The 20,352-nt window shown below is 40.9% G+C and overlaps 1 protein-coding gene across 1 annotated transcript; it reads left to right on the plus strand.

The window, feature by feature from the left end:
• The first annotated feature begins 464 nt into the window (after positions 1-464).
• Positions 465-1,874, plus strand: LOC126064632 (tripartite motif-containing protein 75-like). The gene has a single exon (XM_049863814.1). The coding sequence runs from the start codon at positions 465-467 to the stop codon at positions 1,872-1,874; it is 1,410 nt and encodes a 469-aa protein (XP_049719771.1).
• The last annotated feature ends 18,478 nt before the right edge of the window (positions 1,875-20,352 follow it).

Raw genomic sequence — 20,352 nt, forward strand, 5'->3', positions numbered from 1 at the left:
AATTTCCCTAGGTTCCTCAGATGGTAGGTACACAAAGGCTTGTATCTAACCCAGACAGGAGATCTAGTACCAAAGGTTAGACCCATCAGCCAGCCTCAGTGTACCTGATTTGGGAATAAGTGCACTGGAAGGGTGGAGACAAGAATCAGTGGCATTGAGCAGAGCCACTAAGACTTTTTTTTTTTAATAAAGAAATATTTTCTCATCCCCAGGAACAAATAGGCACCTTGAGGTCATGACTGGATTCTGATCAAGAGAAGTGATTAGGTCGGCTTCATCTTCTCTGAGCTGCCAAAGGCTGGAAGTCTAGTTGCCCAACTAACCTGTGATCCACAGCTGGTTGTGACGAGAACGCCTACTGACACCAACCTTTGCAACAGAGAACCAGCAACCTCATAGTATTTCATAGCTTTCACACATCCTGAGGAGAAGCTCTCTCAGTCCAAACCTTCATTCATAGCCTAATGAAGGTCATGGAAGTCCTGGCAGGAATTTGGGCAGAAGCTAACTGCCTGATCTGTATGGATTACTTTAGAGACCCCGTTACCATCAAATGTGGGCACAACTTCTGTCACTCCTGCATCCAGCAATCCTGGGAGGATCAACAGGACTGGTTCCGATGCCCTGTGTGCCACCACCCATGCCTACAGTTGCACCTCAGGAGCAACACCCAGCTGGGAAATATAGCTGAAATTGCCAAGCTACTCCACATCACCAGGAGCAAGAGGAAGAGGGAGGAAGAGACACGCTTGTGCAAGAAGCACAATCAGGTACTGACCCACTTCTGTGAGGAAGAGCTGGAAGCCCTGTGTCCCCTGTGCACTCAGCCCCCAAACCACCAGAATCACCTCGTGAGGTCCACAGAGGAGGCTGCCTCTCATCACAGGAAAAGGCTCATAAGTTACATGGAGCCCCTGAAGAAACAAGTGGCAGACATTCAAAAACTAATAACTACCCAAGACAGAGAACCATCAGAACTGAGAAAGAAGGTGGAAAAGCAAAGGAAAGAATTATTCTCTGAATTTGAGCACCTGAACAAGTTTTTAGACCGTGAGCATGAGGCAGCTCTCTCCAGGTTAGCTTATGAAGAGAAGCACATTCAACAGAAACTAAATGCGAATATAACAGCATTTTCAGAGTTCATTTCCACACTCAACAATCTACTAAAGGAGGTGGCAGAGAAGAGTGTGATGTCAGAAGTGAAACTGCTAACAGATATTAAGAGCATCCAGAATCGATGTGAAAGCCTCAACCCCCCAGTGCTCTATTCCTTCCAGCTAACGAAGGAAGGATGCACCCTTCCTCCACAGTATTCGGCTCTGCAGAAAATTATACAGAAATTTAAGGAAGATATAACCTTGGATCCTGAAACAGCACATTCAAATCTGATTGTCTCTGAAGATAAAAAGTCTGTCACATTTGTGAAGAAAACAAAAAGACTTCCTCCTAATCCAAAGAGATTCAAGTTTGACCCAGTTGTCCTGGGTTGTGAAGAGTTCAGTTCTGGTAGACATTACTGGGAGGTGGAAGTGGGTGAGAAGCCTGAATGGTCTGTGGGGCTTTGTAAAGACTCCCTTTCCAGGAAGGCAAAGAGGCCGCTGGGAGGGCAGGAGAGATGCTGGGCAATTCAGCTGTGCAATGGTAACTGTGTTGCACAAGGCACTTTTCCAGTCACTCTGGTGATAACAGAAAAACCCAGAGGGATTGGCATTTATCTGGTCTATGAACTGGGTGAGATTTCGTTTTACAGTTTGAATGACAGATCTCATATCTATTCTTTCACTGATAGATTTTTTGAAATCCTGAAGCCTTATTTTTGTATTGGACATGACTCTCAACCTCTCACAATCTGTGCAGTCAGAGATTATGAATGATAAACTCTCTGGGAGGCTGTCACATTGCTTGATTTTATTCCTGCAATTCATGGTACCATGTCGTACAACTATCAGTGAATATGGTACTGAAAATTTTTTCTTTTTTAAGTGCTCGTATGACTTTAACACATGAAGAAAGTTGTTTTATCTCCTGTAATGATGAGTAACCAGAGTGTGATTATTACAATATTAATTGATATTCCTGTAATTGCCCTCCCTATGATTTGGTTCCTCTTTTTACCCTATAAGAATACTTGTAGGATGAAACTGCCCCGGGACTACCTCATTCCATTTTCTGTGTGCTATGTGGTTCCTCCATTGCAATTGTTTAAAATTCTTAATAAACCTCTCTGTTTTCAATTGAAACAGCATTCCAGTTTTTCTCTGCAACACCATTTTATGCTGATCAGCAACAACATAAAGCTCTTGAAAGAGTACATCCCAAGGCAAGGCAACACACACACAAACTAGTAGCTAAATGATTCCAGGATGTTTCAGTCAGGTCAACCCATTTAAGATATCCAGAGTTGTCCTTGAGATCCAGTCCAAGAACTCTTGTTCGAAACCTGTACAAGTAACCCATGCACCCCAAACTTGGGAAGAATAAACTCTTGCCCTCAAACCAGGGAAAAATAAACCCTTCCGTCCAAACTTCAGCAAGTATTTTCTGAGCCCTCTCCCAGGATCAAACCTAACATCTTTTATTGAACTCACTTTGATATCCCTTGAAACCAGTCCAAGTAAAGTATTCAGATAACGCAAACGGTAAAACTCCCTACAAACCCTGAGCACCACATAAAAATTCCCAAAAGTGGAAAGAAAAGGACAGGGCAGATGGAAATCCAGTTTCCCAAACAGACAACGTGAAAGGGTAACTTACCAAGGAAAAGATATTCCTAACTGTTCAGTTATAAACTTAGAGAGTTCAACACAAAAGGGGTAGAACTTGAACCCAGGAGATTTATACCAAGTTCCCAAGCCATGATGAAGAAACAGTTGGATGCATATGTGGCCCATGTCTGGAATCAATTATTATGCCTCATCACAAGGTGGAGCACTTGGTGACTTTTTTGTGGGTCCAACTTCTGACGTTACTCTGTAAAAAAATATTTAAAACTCACCAAAATTTGAACATAAGGTTTATTCTGAGAAAGTACTTTATATGCATATAAGCAGGACATTTTGATTCTAGGAAAAGAAAATGACTCATATAACCTAGGCACAATGGGGCTTATAAGAAGACGAGGAGGGAGAAACATAGATCAGCCACTGGTTAATCTTAACATGGTTGATTGAACACTGCCTTCTGCATTCACTGAGGATGAGAAGGTATCAATTTATTTCTGGCCTGGCTGCTAATAATCTGGCCCTCCACACATCTGCAGCCATGAGGCCCTTTGAGATTTAAATTTGGGGGTAATAATTGTGTGGACTAGTTTTTTTCTAACAGGATAAAACAGATTTACATTGCTGCAGAAGATTTTCTGGCAGGATTTTATGGTTAATATTTGATTTCACAGTTAAGAAAAACTTTGAAATCAAAGTTAGATGTCTCTTATTAAGTTTCCTATTCAACGTTAGTAAAGACTCCAGATTCCACCCTTAAATGTCATTTGGCGACCACGCTGAACCCCAGTACCTCCTGCTGCAGCCTCTGCAGACTCCTTCAGTCTTTTTCTCTCACCTCCCACTCACCCAAACTGAGGGAGCAATAGATTGAGGAAAGTGCACAGGTTTTAGAATGAGGCACTGCAGAGTCAAGATTTAAGACTCCATCGTGTAGAATCCTAGGAACCCACAGAAGGTTACTAAAGCTCCCAGAGTGGCAGGGAAACCAGAAATGATGGAAATAATCCCATCAGTTGCAGTCATCTAACTGTGATCATTTATCAAAAACCTAATTACACTGTCTGGCACATTTTGTCCCTGAACAACTAGCATATCTTAGGCCAATAAATGAGACATTTCAAAATGGATTTGTGATTTTTACCCTGGCTTTTTCATTGTCTTTAATCTGCCAAGTATTGTCGCTTCAAGTATTTAGTCAGTGTTTGAGCTCACTATGAGTCTACTTCTGATTCTTAATATTCCATTATTCTCATACACAAGGTTTAATTCCAGGTTGAAAGTTGGAGCATTAAAACACACACACACACATACACACACAGACAGTGAAAGTATTTGGGCAGAGTTTAAACATATATTTCATTTTTGAATGAGGAAGACCATTTGCATACATTGCCTTACTCTTCAAAGTCACATACTGACAATGAAAATATGAATAGAAATGGAAGTGCCAAAATATTTCAAACATTGTAGTGCAAAGGATTCTGTAACAGATTGTGGTTTATCACCTATAGTGTTTCTATACAGATTAGCCATCAGAGATAAGGGAACCAATAATGAGTGACTCAAAAGCATTAATGGACGCAAAGACAGAAAGTACTGCCTGATAAATATTTGAAACTCTATTGAAAAACACCACAAATATGGAGGTTGGAAGTGTGAGGTTGTCATGAACAGATTTTTAAAAATCAAGCATATCCCTTGCTGGGGGATTAGAGATGTGGTGGCCCATCTGCATTCTTCTTGGTTTGAAGGTGACCTGGCATAATATTTTGGAAGCAATCAAGCAATAATTTTCCATACTTAAATTGGATTTTGTCATTATACCAGTACTTCCACTCAGAATAAATTCTGTGTCTTATGAATACTACTAGAAATCATCCGAATCCCATTTTGATTTCCAAAATTTGAAACAAAGTGAAAGCCTACATTCAGGTGTACGGTTGGATAAATTATGATATAGGTGTACAATGGGCTGTCATGCAGCTGTTTAAGAGGTAATGTAGCAATAAATGTACTGGTTGATTGATAAATATATTCATTCCAAAATAAATTCTATGGGAAAAAAATAATATAATGGCTCAAACATCATTAGAGAGAACTTCCATGAACAGTTTGTAGAAAACTCAGCACTTTCTGTCACTCTCTATGCCCTAGTACAACTTTAGTCTTTTTTGTTTGTTTACATCATTCATTACCTTTTAATAAATACTTAGTGCCTTGCACTAAGTACTTGAGAAATATTTGTCTTTAACATAAATATGTTAATAGTGTGAGTGTACAATTTAGGAAAAGTTTAAAAATAAAATATCATGGATTAGAGAGGACATGCAGTGCATTTCTTCCTTTGTTTAATTTATATTGTTTTTAGTTCAGCCTTATGTGTTATTATTTTTATTAAAAGGTAGGTATTGCCACTTTTGGAAAATATTTTCTATGATGAAAAAATGACACATCATATGTTACTAATTGCGGGCAATAGCAGTTTAAAGGAAAAAAGGAGACAATTTGTGTGAAATAATTTCTCAAAACCTCAAACAAGAATGCCTGTTGTTGCTATTGTTAGGTGCTGTTTTGTTGGTTATGACTCTATGTACCACAGAACGAAACTCTGCCCCATCCAGCGCCATCCTTACAATCGGTGTTATGCTCGAGCCCATTGTTGCAGCCACTGTGTCAATTCATCTCATTGCGGGTCTTCCTCTTTTCTGCTGATGCTGCACTTTACCAAGCATGATGTCCTCCAGGGGCTGATTCCTCCTGCCGACATGTCCAAATTATGTAAGACACATTCTCCCCATTCTTGCTTCTAAGGAGCATTCTGGTTGTACATCGTCCAAGACAGATTTGATCGTTCTTTTGGCAGTCCAGGGTATATCCAATATTCTTCACCAGCACCGCAATTCAAAGACATCAATTCTTCGGTCTTCCCTTCATTGTCCAGCTTCCACATGCATATGATGTGATTGAAAATACCATGGCTTGGATCAGTCACACCTTAGTGTTCAAGGAGATTGAATGATAGAATTTTGCAAGACCAATGACTTCTTCATTGCAAATACCTTCTCTCACCAACATAAACGGTGACTATACACATTTTTTTTTTTTATACACATGGACCTGGCCAGACGGAATACACAGGAATGAAATCGACTACATCTGTGGAAAGAGACAATGGAAAAGCTCAATATCATCAGTCAGTACAAGGCCAGGGGCTGGCTGTGGAACAGACCATCAATTGCTCATATGCAAGTTCAAGTTGAAACTGAAGAAAATCAGAGCAAGTCCACAAGAGCCAAAATACAACATTGAGTGTATGCCACCTGAATTTAGAGACCATCTCAAGAATAGATTTGGCACGTTGAATGCTAATGACCGAAAACCAGACAAGTTGTGGAATGACATCAAGGACATCATACATGAAGAAAGCAAGAGGTCATTGAAAAGACAGAAAAGAAAAGAATGCCTAGAGATACCCAAATACCTAAAAGTATAATATTGGCAATGTAAATCATGTTTACATCTAGGTGATGGGATAAAGTGTGATATGCCCCCTATTTGGTATTTCTCTGTTTTCCAGTATTTCTCCCTGACTGAGTAACAATAAATTCGGGGAGAATGCTTGGTGGCTGCAACAAGGCATTGGTGCCTGTTGTAGGCTCTCCAGTAAGTTTCTCCTCAGTACAAAACCCAGTGCCATCGAGTCGATTCTGACTCAGAGTCCTTGAAATAGCAAACACTGGAGTAAAACAAGCAAAACCAGTAAAGCCTATGTTATGAATTGAATTGCATCCCCCCCAAAAACGTGTGTATCAACTTGGTTAGTATTCTGTGGTGGTCCTCCATTTTGTGATTGTAATTTTATGTTAAAAGGATTAGGGTGGGATTGTAACACCTTTACCAGGTGGCATCCCTGATCCAATGTAAAGGGAGCTTCCCTGGGGGGTGGCCTGTACCACTTTTTGTCTCTCAAGATATAAAAGGAAGGGGAAGCAAGCAGAGAGTTGGGTCCTGATACCACCAAGGAAGAAGCATCAGGAAGCAGAGTGTGTCCTTTGGACTTGAGGTTCCTGAGCTGAAATACTCCCAGACCAAGGGAAGACATTTGACAATGACCTTCCCCCAGAGTCGACAGGGAAAGAAAGCCTTCCCCTGGAGCTGGAGTCCTGAATTCGGACATTTAGCCTACTGGACTGTGAAAGAACAAACTTCTCTTTGTTAAAAGGAAAAGGCTCACACAGTTTTAGAGGCTAAGTTTCTAAGTCCACAGGTCAGGCTGGAGGCTTTTCCTGATTCACATAGCCACAGAGGCTGGCCAACCCAATATCAGCAAGTCAGATAGCAGGGCTCTGGCTCACGGGCTGTGAAGACCAACAAATGCCAAGATCAGCAGGCAAGATGGCAGATAAGCTGCTAACTCAAGTCCCATGTACTGCAGGATACACCAAGAGGAGCCTGCTGCAGGATCCAGAGCAAGCTAAAGTTCAGGGGCTTTGCCAGGAAGTCCAGCTATATTGGTTGCAGGCCACACCCCCAAGGAAACTCTCAGCAGATCCCATCATGGAGGTGGTCACATTTTATCAAGTCTCATCATGGAGGTGATCACATCATTATATGGCTGCCAGACTACACCATAAATGTCAAACCACTGAGAATCGGCCCAGCCGAGTTGACACACAACCATATCCATCACACAGGAATAAAATATTTTATTTTTAAAATAATGCGTGAAAGGTATTTTTAATTAAGCCACTTCTTTTTACTTATACAAGCTGTAGCTTACAAATATTTTTGACACATCTTTATACTTTTCATCTTTGGTGAATTATTCGATTTGAGCTCATAGTTCTCAATATTAAACTTTTCTGCTATTTCTTTCTTTTCTGTGTGTATGCCTGTGTTTATCAGTTGGCAATATTGACGTATTTCTATTAATAATGAGGATTTTGCTTTCTTAAAATTCCTTGTATTCGCACACAGAAGCATGCACTATCCACAGATATTCACTTACAGTTTTTCCCCTTTTGAAATATCTTTTTGGATCTCATGTTCCAATCTGGACAACTTTCCCACTTCTACCTCCTAGTAATGCTTTTAGAATCCTACTCTAGATCTGTACAGCTGTCACCCTTACACTCACCTCTATTTTGAGAATTACTTTCCTTTGAATTCCTTGTTCCTTTAAACTCAAGTCTTCCTGTTTTTGTTCTCATTTATATGGTGCTGCTATAACAAAAGTATCACAGGTGGGCGGCTTTAACAAACAGAAATTTATTCTCTCAGTTTAGGAGGCTAAAAGTCTATTCAAGGTTCCATCTGCTGGGAAAGACTTTCTCTCTCTGTTGGCCCTGGGGGAAGGTCCTTGTCATCAATCTTTTCCTGGTCTAGGAGCTTCTCAGTGGAGGAGCCAGGGTCCAAAGGACAAGCTGTGCTCTTGGCTATACTTGCTTGGTGGTAAAAAGGACCCTCGCCTCCCTGTTCGATTCTCTCTTTTATATCTCAGAAAAGATTGACTCAATATGTAACCTAAACGTGGTGATTGAGTTTTGCCTCATTAGCATAGCTGCCTCTAATCCTGCCTCATTAACATCACAGAAGTTAGAATTTAGAGTACGTGGCATAATTATTTCAGATCATAAAATGGTGGACAATTATATAATACTGGGAATCATGGCCTAGCCAAGTTGTCACACATTTTAGGGGGACATGATTCAATCCATAACAGGGTCTATTCAGCCCAAAGTTTGCCGGGTTGAAAAATACATATACAATTTTTTTTGAAAGTATACACTGGAGAATATGAATCCTAATTATGTCAGAACCGTGGTATTGAGATTTTCCACTTTTTGTTAATTATAGCAGCGATAATAATAACAGAAAAAAAATTTTAGAGCCAACAGAGGGAGCACATAGACCTACTGACACCCTGAATTTGGACTTCTAACCTCCATATTCATGAGGCAATAAATTTCTGTTCTTTACATCCACCAACATTGTGATATTGTTGTTAGGATAGCCCTGGGGAACTAAAGCAGGTTGTTAAGATACTAATGCGGTGAAGATTGATTTGATAAAACAAGGCCTGTTACTTAATAAAAACAAAGTACATGTTCGGTATTATTACTGTGGGTGCTGCCATTTCCTTAGTCTGTAACGCGGTGCAGAAACTAGATGCACAGTCTCTATAATGAAGTACAGAAGCCTGATTATATCACCATCACGTTCTTTTTTAAACAGCACTGGTTCCACATTAAATGTATCTTTTGGACCCAGAGACTTAGAAAACCAATGTCACTCTCTGACCCTCTCGAAGGGAACCATGTTACTAATATTGTTTTCAAGATTACTTCGGTGATCTGGGGTCCAGGTCCATTGAAATAGTTTATGTCCAAATTTTAGTTCTCTTGATACCTCATAAAATTAATCTTGACAGGTTTCAGCTGCACTTCTCAGTCATCTTAACAGATAACCGTCCTGCCACCCCATCACGTGTGGGTGATTCTCTGGTCTCTTCCCGTGACTAGGTGACAACACTAAGCTGTCCACTCAGTCCACACCAGTGGTTCTTCATTCCAAGGCTTCCAGGCAGAACAGGCTCCACCACACAATTACACTCTTCATAAAACTGTATTGCTAATAAAGAGAGCACCAACAGTGGTAGCAGAATTAGACTTGATAGAATAATCTAAGGCTGAGGATAGGTGTTATTATACCCATTGCTCTTAGGTAACGCCATTAATACAGAAGCTGAAAACTGTCAGATCTGCAGTTCTTACTCAGGTCTCATCCCTGATCACATAAATTTGAGTGACAAATCTATTCAGTTATTCCTTTAGCTGACATTGTATGAGATCTCAGTGGATATGAAGCACTGAATTAGAATCTGGAATGCAAAAGATGCCATCTAAAGTCCCCACCATCAGAGAAATGAACAATTCGGTAAATAGGGAGGGAGGTAAACTATATGATATGTGGATTATCCCCCCCCCAAGTGGATGGCTGTCCATTCAGAAAATAAGATGCAGAATAAAACCTGGATTCTAGAATTTTTCCAGTAATCATTAAATAGACTCATTCACTATGAAATTTTTCAAAATTAAAATGACATAGATCAAGTTGTCAAAAACTCACTGGTGACAGTAGAGTACAATGATGCTCTTTTCCCAGACCACAGCTCTTGTTCCTCTCCAGCATAACCATTCTTAAGTTTCTTCTGTATCCTTCCAGAAACAACCTATGTACATAGAAATATACATAGAAACTCGTTTTATTTCTGTGTTCATTTGTTCAAGATAAGCATTTTATCTGCAGTGTTTGCACTTTGTTCATTTCACTTAAACATATCTGGAGATGTTTTTTCAAATCCTCTTTATAGGTCTATTTTGTTTATTTTGGTTAAGCATTCTTTGCTTCTTCAATGTAAGGACAAATGAGGCATGTTATATTGGCAGTATATGATTTCGAGGAATCACTAGTGAAAATCTTTTCAGTTGTAACCTTTTTTTAATTTTAGAATTGCAAATAATTTGTAGTAGGTTCCCAAGACTTCCTCATAAGAAGTGGGGAATGATAATTACAATAGTATAGGTAATTATAAAAAGAGGGACAAAACTGTCTTTGAATGGTGGTTTTGGTATCCTATGTAAGAAGTCATCACCAAACCCTAGGACACCGTGATTTATTCTTATGTAATCTATAGAAATTTTAGCGTTTGCATTTCAAATTTAGATCTATGATCCACTTTGAGTTAATTTATCTGTAAGTGTAAGCTCTTTGTCTAGATTCTTTTTTTTTTTTTTTTTTGCCTCTGGATGCTAGTTTTTCTTGTACCATTTATTTAAAGACTGTCTTTCTTCATTGTTTTTGTTCCTTTGTCAAAGACAGTTGGCTACATTTCTGTGAATCTATCTTTGTGCTCTCTCTTCTCCATCCACTGATCAACTCCTTTGACAATACCACACTGCCTTGATAACTATAGCTTTATAGTAAGTTTTGAAGTCACAAGTCAGTTCTCGAATTTCGTTCTTCTTCAGGATTAAGTTGGCTATTCTACTTTTATCTTTACATATAAATTTTAGTATCAGTTTGTCAATATTCACAAAATAATTTTTCCAAACTTTGATCAGGTTTGCATTGAATTTATAGAATAAGTAGGGAGGAATTGACCTTCTCATCATATTGTCTTCCTGTCCATGAACATGGAATACTTCTATATCAGGCCAGGGTTTGAGGTCATCAACAAAACCCAAAAATCACACTCAGGCAGTGCATAGAACTTACTTTATTCACCCAAAGAAGAAATAGAGCAAGGTCAGCTTCCCTAACAGGCACTGGTCCCCTATGGTCAGCAAGTCACTTCCCGAGGCTGACACAGAGCAGGTGTTACAAATTGAATTGCACCCCATGAAAATATGGGTTGTAAATCCAAACCTCCATGCCTGTGGTTATAATCCAAATTGGAATTGGGTTGTCTTTATTATGTTATGGAGACAGGACTGGTGTAGGATGTATCTCAAGTCAATCTCTAACAGGGTATAAAAGAAGCTGATTAAGCAAGCAGGATTGGGGGAGGATAGATACCAAGCCACACAGAGATCTCCAAGGAACCAGAAAACAGAAGCTGAAGCAAAAAGGACTTTCCCCCCACAGGCTACACACAGAGAAAGCTTTCCCCTAGAGGTGACATCTTGAATTTGGACTTTCAGCCTCCTAAACTCTGAGAAAATAAATTTCTGTTTTTAAAACCTTGTGGTATTTCTGTTATTGCAACATTAGATAACTAAGACAACAGGTCTGATTTGCACAATCCTCTTGTCATACAGGTAAACTCCATTCCCTCCCTGCTGGGAGCAGATACAGAATTGGGGTGGACCTGTTACCATATACTGCCTGCACATGAGCAGAACACAAAAAGGTACTCTATGCCCAGAAGAGGGAAGGCCATTTCCAGAATAAGGAGAAGAAACTGGGAAATAGAGGCATACTCACTTCCCAACATCTGTTATCAGCAAATGTTCTGGACCCAAGACCTCTGATTAGACAGCCCAAATTACGAGGTGCAGACCATTTTCCCAACCATCTCCACTTATTGGGGTCTCCTTTGGTTTCATCCCTTAAAGTTTTGTGTTTCTCCTCATAAATCTTATACATATTTTGTGAGAATTATACTTAAGTATTTACATTATTAGTGCTAATGTAAATGGTGTTGCGTTTTTTTATTTCAAACAGTGGAGTGTTGATCAGCAATAGAAGGAATGAACTATCAAGCTACTTGAAAGATCAGGAGAAAACTTAAAAGCATGTGACTAAGTTCAAGAAGATAGCCTGGTAAAGCTACTTACTGCATCATTCCAAATATATGACATTCTGGAAGAGACAGTTAAACAATCAATGGTAGCCGGGAGTTCAGAGAGAGGGAGAGGGAAGAATCAGGGAGAGCACAAGGCATTTTTAGGGTAGTGAAACTATTCTGTCATTTGCTGTAATGGTAAATACATGACATTATGCATTTCTCAAAACCCATAAGACTGTTCAATCTAAAGGTCACCACTAATGTAAACTGTAGTCTTTAGTTAATAATGATGAACAAGTATTTGTTCATCAACTGAAACCAGTGTGTCACATGAATGCAAGATGTTAATCGTAATAGAGACAACATGCGGATGGAAGAGGGGGTATATGGGATTTCTCTGTAATGCCTGCATAATTTTTCTAAAACTTAATACCGCTCTAAAAAATAAAGTCTATTAAAAAAATACATCAGCAGTCAAACAACAAAACTGGAATCAGACTCTTTATTATAAATGCTCTCCAAGGTCATAGGAAAAAATATAACAACATACAAAATGATACCTCAGGAGGTTCATCATTCATTTCTGACAATACTTATTGTAACAGAATTTGAAGACGGTCCCATAGAGAAGTAGGGTATAAGTTTTTCTGTAGTCATTACAGTGGAAGTATACAAATGTGATCTATTATTCAAATTGTAGAATGAAACCTCTCCCAACTCATAGTCCAGAAAAACACCAATCCTTGTGAGGTTTACTGACTCCCATGCAGCAAATTTACTAGTCCAGGGCCCAATTTGCCAGCATCCATTATTTGGGGAAGGTGATGTAATCGCATTTCTAGGGAATGATTCTTTACACACACCTAAGGACCAATCACCTGTCCCTCTTACTTCTACCTGCCAAAAATGTCTGCCACTATCAAATCCCTCAGAACTCAAGACAGATGGGTAAACATTAAATTCCCAGGGACTATGAGGACAGTTTGCGTTCATCATTCTATATAGCACAGTTTTTCTATCTTCTGAGACAATAAGATTGGAGTGGGCAGTTTCAGGATCTAGTATCAAATTTACCTGAAATACGCTGATCATATTTTGCAGACCAAAATATTGTGGAGGGAGACTGCAATGCTCCCTCTTTAACTCATATGAAAACACTGCTGGGGGTTTTAGGAGTTCATACCTGTTGTGGATGCTTCCAATACCTGTCAGTAAATCCAGGTCTGCCTGCACACACTTCTCTGTTATTTCACTTAACAGACTCTTTAGTGTGGAAGTGTGGTCTGAAATTTGGATTTTGTTTTCAATTAGTTTTCTGTTAACACCCCTCTTTTCATTTATTAGCCTAATATACATTGCTTCCTGCTGCTGCCCCAAGAAATGAATAAATTGTTCAAATTCTGAGTGTAATTCACTCTTCTGATTTTCTACCTTGTCCTTCAATTCCACTAGTTTTGAGACTGCCATTCGTAACCCATTTTCAGCATCCTGAACCTGCTTCCTCAGGGGCTCAATGTAGCTTTTGAGCTTCTTCCTGTGACAAGTTGCAGCTTGATCAATGGGTATCAGGTGGTGATCCTGGTGGTTGGAGGAGATCCTGCACTGGGGACACAGTAGCTCCAGGTCCTTCTCACAGAACAAGGAAGCCTCCTGGTTGTGCTTCTCACACAGGGGTTTTTCTTCCTGCCGTTTCTTCTTGCTCCTTGTGGTGGAAAGTTGCTTAACAATATCAGTCACGTGACATAATTGAGTGTTCCTCTTGAGGTTCCCACTGCGACACTGTTGGAGGCAGACTGGACAGGGGAAGAGGTCCTGTAGATCTTTCCAGCGCTGTTGAATGCAGGAGTGACAGAAGTTGTGGCCACAGTCAATGGTTGTGGGGTCTCTCAGGTAATCCAGACAGATGGGGCAGCTGGTCTCTGTGTGGAGGTCAGCCAGAAAGGATGCAAAGGCCATTGTGCAGTAAGGGTTTCAGTCTGAGGAAACTCTCTGCAACAAGGCCTGGTTTTCCGGGAGCCAGGAAAAGTGAGACTCTGATGACTCAGTGTTTTCTGTCTTTCCTGGAAAGCAGCTGTGGTTTCTCAGGGTCCCCAGAAAGCTTTAACCACTCAAGCCTCTTTCTCCTTTCTTTCCTTCAGCTCTAGATGCAGTTGTGAAAGAGTTATACTCCTCAATCACAGCTCTGTTTGGCACTTTTCACACCTATACTCAGTGGCCTGCAGGTGATGTGCATCTATGTACTCTTCTTCAATGGAAAAAAAGCCAGGAATCCAAGAAGGAATGGAAAATAAAAATAGCATAGGAGAAAAGTCAACACAACTCACTCTGTAGTCAATTGACGTTTCCGCAACAAAAAATATAAAGAAAAAAATAGTTACTCACGAGACCATTTTTCACTTTCCCATGCCTCCCTGACACCTAGCCCAGGTGAGCAACAGAAGCCCTGAGATGTAGGTCATGTCCACAACTGACACTACTGTGCCCCTAGACTGCAGTCTCTTCTGATGCCACCTAAATTGTCCACTCTGCCAGCCAGAAGATCTCTTCAAAATGGATCTAATAAACACTTCACTTCCTTCGGAAAGCCTCCCAGACCACTCCCAGACCCAGTTAGGCCTCTCTTCACCACATTAATGAACCTTGGTGAAGCACCCCTGCCTGATATCCCTGTTCTCTGCCTCCCTTCCTCCCTCCACAATTCTCACCTCTCCAAGGCTCCTGTCACTTCCCATGTTCCCTGAGTTTCCCTTTACTTGTGAGCTGTGGCATGCTCTCCCGCCAATTCCCTGTCCTGGTCTTGGCTATGTGGGTGGGAAGAGGCTCTTGTATGCTCACAGTGTGGGTGGTGCTGTTGGACCAACCACCAGAGACTGAAGTTCCCTTCTTATGCAGAGCAGATGTGTCTTCCTCGATCTAGGTCAGAACAGGCAACACAGCACAAGGTCTTGGTTCAGTCTTTTGGTCAGAATCCAGAGCAGTTAGTCCTTATAACCATGAAGGGAATTTCCTTTGCTTTTTCTGGTAGGATTGATTCTAGATGCAGTCAGCACTGGGACAATGACAGGCTGAACAGGTACACTGAAAAGGTAGAATCAAGTTAAATACAGGAGCTATGGAATCTCCTTGGGTTTTGTAATGGATAGACCTACTGTGGATCTTAGCTCAGACACCAACAAGCTATGTGTCCCTGGAAAAGTGAATTAGTTTCTCTGAACCTCAGGTCCCTCTTCTGTAAATTACAGGAATACCTAAGATTCAATAAATATTTCAAGCATTTATGCTAATGACAGAACACTATAAACACTACATAAATAATAATTGTCCATTTATAATAACCCCTAAAAAATAAAATGCTTAGGAATAAATCTAACCAGGGATGTAAAAGACCTAGACAAAGAAAACTACAAGACACTACTGCAAGAAACCAAAAGAGGTCTACATAAATGGAAAAACATACCATGTTCATAGAGAGGTAGACTCAACATTGTGAACATATCAATTCTACCCAAAGCAATATACAAATACAATGCAATCCCCAGCAGCATTCTTTAAAGAGATGGAAAAAATAATCACTAACTTTATATAGAAAGGAAAGAGGCCTCACATTCCTAAAGCATTATTGAATAAGAAGAATAAAGAAGGACACTCACTACCTGATCTCAGAACCTACCACACAGCTACAGTAGTCAAAACAGCCTGGTACTGGTACAACAAGATACACTGACCAATGGAACAGAATTGAGATCCCAAATGTAAATCCATCCACTTGTGGTCACCTGATCTTTGACAAGGGCCCCATGTCTGTCAAATTGGGGGAGGGGGGATGGAAAACTGTCTTTTTAACAAATAGTGCTGGCAAAACTGGATGATCATCTGCAAAAAATGAACAGGATCCATACCTCACACTATACACAAAAACTAATCCAAAATGGACTTAAATATCAAACCAAAAACTATAAATATCGACAAAAAATAGTATCAATGATAGAGGCCTTAATACGCAGCATTAACAGGATACAAAGCATGACTAACAACATACAAACACCAGAAGATAAGCTAGATAACTATCATCGTCTAAAAATTAAGCACTTATGCTCATCAAAACACTTCACCAAAAAAAGTAAAAAGAACCTACAGTCTTAGAAAAAAATTTTTGGCTATGAGAAATCTGACAAAGGTCTAATCTCTAAAATCTACAGGAAAATGCAACACCTCTACAACAAAAAGACAAATAATCCAATTAACAAGTGGCCCAAGGAAATGAACAGGCACTTCACCCAAGACATTGAAGCAGCTAACAGATACATGAGGAAATATTCACCATCACTAGCCATTAGCCATTAGATAAATACAAATCAAAACCACAATGAGATACCACCTCAGCCCAGCATACAGGCACAAATCAAAAAATAACAAATGTTGGAGAGGTTGCAGGGAGACTGGAAGCCTTATGCACTGCTGGCGGGAATGAAAAATGGTACAAACAATACAGTGCTTTCTTAGAAAGCTAGAAATACAGATACCATATGGTCCAGCAACTTCACCACTAGGAGAAATAAGAGCGGTCACTTGAATAGACATATGCACACCCATGTTCACTGCAGCATTGCTCACAATAGCAAAAAGATGGGAACAACCTAGATGCCTATCAACAGATGAATGAATAAACAAATTATGGTACATATACACAACAGAGTACTATACAATAATAAAGAAAAATGATGAAACTGTGAATCACCTCACAACATGGATGAATGTGGAAGGCATTATGCTGACTGAAACAAGTCGATCACAAAAGGACAAATAGTGTATGAGACCACTACTGTAAAAACCCATGAGAAGGTTTACACACAAAAAGAAACCATCTTTGATGGTTACCAGACAGGGGAGGGGTGGGGATGGAAAAACACTAAATAGACAATAAATAAGTGGTAACTTTGGTGAAGGGTAAAACAGTACACAGTAGCGGGGAAGCCAACACAACTTCTCCAAGGCAAGGTCATGGAAGCTCCATAGACATATCCAAACTCCCTGAGGGACCAAATTTTTGGGCTGAGGGCTACGCAGACCATGGTCTTGGAGAACATCTGGCTCAACTGGCATAACAAAGTTTATGAAGAAAGTGTTCTACATTCTACTTTGGTGCATAATGTCTGGGATCTTAAAAGCTTGTGAGTGGACATCTTAGCTACTCCACTGTTCTCACCCTGTCAGGAGCAAGGGAGAATGAAGAAAATCAAAGACACCAGGGAAAGACTAGTCCAAAGAACTAATGGACCACAGCTACCACAGCCTCCACCAGACTAAGTCCAGTGCAACTAGATGGTGCCTGACTACCACCACTGACTGAGATCATGATAGAGGGTCCCAGACAGAGCTGGAGAAAAATGTAAACAAAATTCTAACTCACGGAAAAAGATCAGACGTACTGGAAATATTCACCATCACTAGCCATTAGCCATTAGATAAATACAAATCAAAACCACAATGAGATACCACCTCACGTACTGACCTGACAGACTGGAGAAGCCCTGACAATATGGTCTCTGGGCATCCAGTAATGAGATCACTCCTGAGATTCACACTTTAGCCAGAGATTAAACAAGCCCATAAAACAAAATAAGACTGAAGGAGCACACCAGCCCAGTGGCAAGGACTAAAGGCAGGAAGGGCCAGAAAACTGGTAACAGGGAACCCAAGGTTGAGAAGGGAGAGAGTTGACATGTCATGGGATTGGTAACCAATGTCACAAAACAATATGTGTACTAATTGTTTGAGAAGCTACTTTCTTCAGTAAACCTTCCTCTGAAGCACAATTAAAAAAAAAAAAAAGGCCAAAGTCCATTAAATTGAGGAAAAAAGACAGTCTTTTTAACACATGGTGCTGGCAAAATTGGAAGTTTATCTGTAAAAAAAGAAAAGAAAAAAAAAAGAAACAGGACCCATACCTCAGACCATACAAATGCCACCAATATTCAAATACCAGCAGGGTCACCCATGGCAGACAGGTTTCAGCTGAGCTTCCAGACTAAGACAGACTAGGAAGAAGGACCCGGCAGTCTACTTATGAAAAGAATTAGTCAGTGAAATCCTTAGCGGAACACTATCTGATATAGTGCCAGAAGATGAGCCCCTCATGTTTGAAGGCTCTCAAAAGAAAACTGAGGAAGAGCTGCTCTCTCAAACTAGACTCCACCTTAGTGATGTGGATAGAGTCAAGCCTTCAGACCCTTCATTTGCTGATGTGGCATGACTCAAAATGAGAAGAAACAGCCGCAAACTTCCATTAATAATCAGAACATGGAATGTAGAAAGTATGAGTCTAGGAAAATTGGAAATCAAAAAAATGAAATGGAACACATTAACATCGATATCCAAGGCATTAATGAGTTGAAATGGACTGGGATTGGCCATTTGGAATCAAACAATCATGTGATATCAAGAGGGAGCAGTCCCCGGAAGACATCATGCTTGGGGAAATAGGGAGTCAGTGAAAAAGAGGAAGACCCTCAACAAGATAGGTTGACACAGTGGCTGCAACAATGGGCTCAAGCATAACAATTGTGAGAATGGCCACATTTTGGAGGTCTGAGATCCCCACGAAAATGGTAAACTCCGTGAAGTTATGATTTGTCCCTTTCCTGACCCTACCTCGATTGCATCTCCCAGTATCTTCTCAGTCCCAGCCTAAACAGCTGTTGAATGAATAAAAACTGGACCAGGTTCCTGAGTTATTCTGGATAAACTACCTATGGTCTCTGAGCCTCTTCTCTATGTAAGCAGAACGACTTCTCCTGAGGGATAAGTAAGATCAAGGCTGTTCAGGGCATTAGGGATATCAGGTCTCATGGTTCTTATCCCTCCAGTTACCCCAACTATACACAAAACTGTCTCTCACTGAGACATTCTGGAGGGCGATTCCCCATTCAGCTTCAGGTCAGCCACCTCTGGGCGTTTGCCAAACATAGGTATTAGTTACCCCTTTTCTGACTCCATAGGATTAGGGTGGGATCTGGGTATTCGTATTTTTAGCGAGCAGTTAGAACCGTAAAATATATGATTTCTTTTAAAATACTGCAAATCCGAGTTTGGATTTACTTTCAGGGTCATCTCAGCCCTGTACAGAGCAGGTGCTCAGAAGCCAGGGCTTCTCTTATGTTCCAGCCTCCAGCACCTACAAGGCTCGTTGTCGGCTTACCTGGAACCACTGGCACTGCGGAGGGTCGCGGCTACGGAGGGTCGAGGCTGCGGAGGGTCGCGGCAGCGGAGGGTCCCGGCAGCGGAGGGTGGCTGTGGTGGGTCTCCCAGACTAGTCTCCACAGTCAGCCTTGTACCTGAAGGCTGGTCAGTGGTTGGACCACAGCATATATACACCACCTGGAGGGTGGAGCTCTTAGGACTCCACCTCCAATGAATTGGTGGCTCGGCCCTTGAGGAGGGGGCGCAGAGCTGGGCAGTGTGAGAGAGAATGTTCGGTTGGTGGAGAAAGGGATCTCCTGTGAGTCGATCAAGTCAGCTGGGCCCGGCTCGCTGTTAGTAGGCATGATCTCATTTAAACATTTGTAACTCTGTTTTAGCCTGTCAAGCCCTTTAATCCCATCTTTGCTGAAAAGGTAACTGAAGAGCTGAAAGGCTGAGTGAGCCCTCTTCATATTCTCACCCTGATTTGTTTACCTCTGGAACCCACCAGTTTAACCCTCATATTAAACCAAAACCAAACCAAACCCACTGCCGTAGAGTCGATTCCTACTCCTAGCGACCTTCTGGTGGCATAGTGGTTAAGTGCTATGGCTGCTAACCGAAAGGTTGGCTGTTCAAATCCGCCAGGCGCTCCTTGGAAACTCTATGGCGCAGTTCTACTCTGTCCTGGAGGGTTGCTATCAGTTATGAGATGAACCGCCATATTACAGTATGCAATTTTCAGCACCATGCAGTACAAGGAATGGCAGAATTTTATATTTCAGCTGCACACATCTGGGTTGAGTCTATCCCTTTCTCCTTGCACCCTCACAATCTGCAACACATTCCAGTGTTTGAAGTATCCTCCACTCTCACCTTTCACAAACCAAAACCAAACCAAACCCATTCCCCCCCAGTCAATTCTGACTCACAGCGACCCTATAGGACTGAGTAGAACTGCCCCGTAGTGTTTCCAAGAAGTGGCTGGTGAATTCAAACTGCTGACATTTAGGCTAGCAGCTTTAGCTCTGAACGACTTCACCACCATGGCTCTGCCACTTTCCATAGAGTGGCCACTTGTACAGACCTAGAAGGCAAGCAAACCATGGACGTGCCTGGCATGTAGAAGGAGAATTTGTAAAACATGTCAAGCCAAGGACA

Source organism: Elephas maximus, chromosome 21 (assembly GCF_024166365.1).
Source record: "Elephas maximus indicus isolate mEleMax1 chromosome 21, mEleMax1 primary haplotype, whole genome shotgun sequence".
Taxonomy (NCBI): Eukaryota; Metazoa; Chordata; class Mammalia; order Proboscidea; family Elephantidae; genus Elephas; species Elephas maximus.

What these genes read in the sequence shown, in the direction of transcription:
- LOC126064632 (XM_049863814.1), top strand. Translation starts at nt 465, where the DNA reads ATGAAGGTCATGGAAGTCCTGGCAGGAATTTGGGCAGAAGCTAACTGC.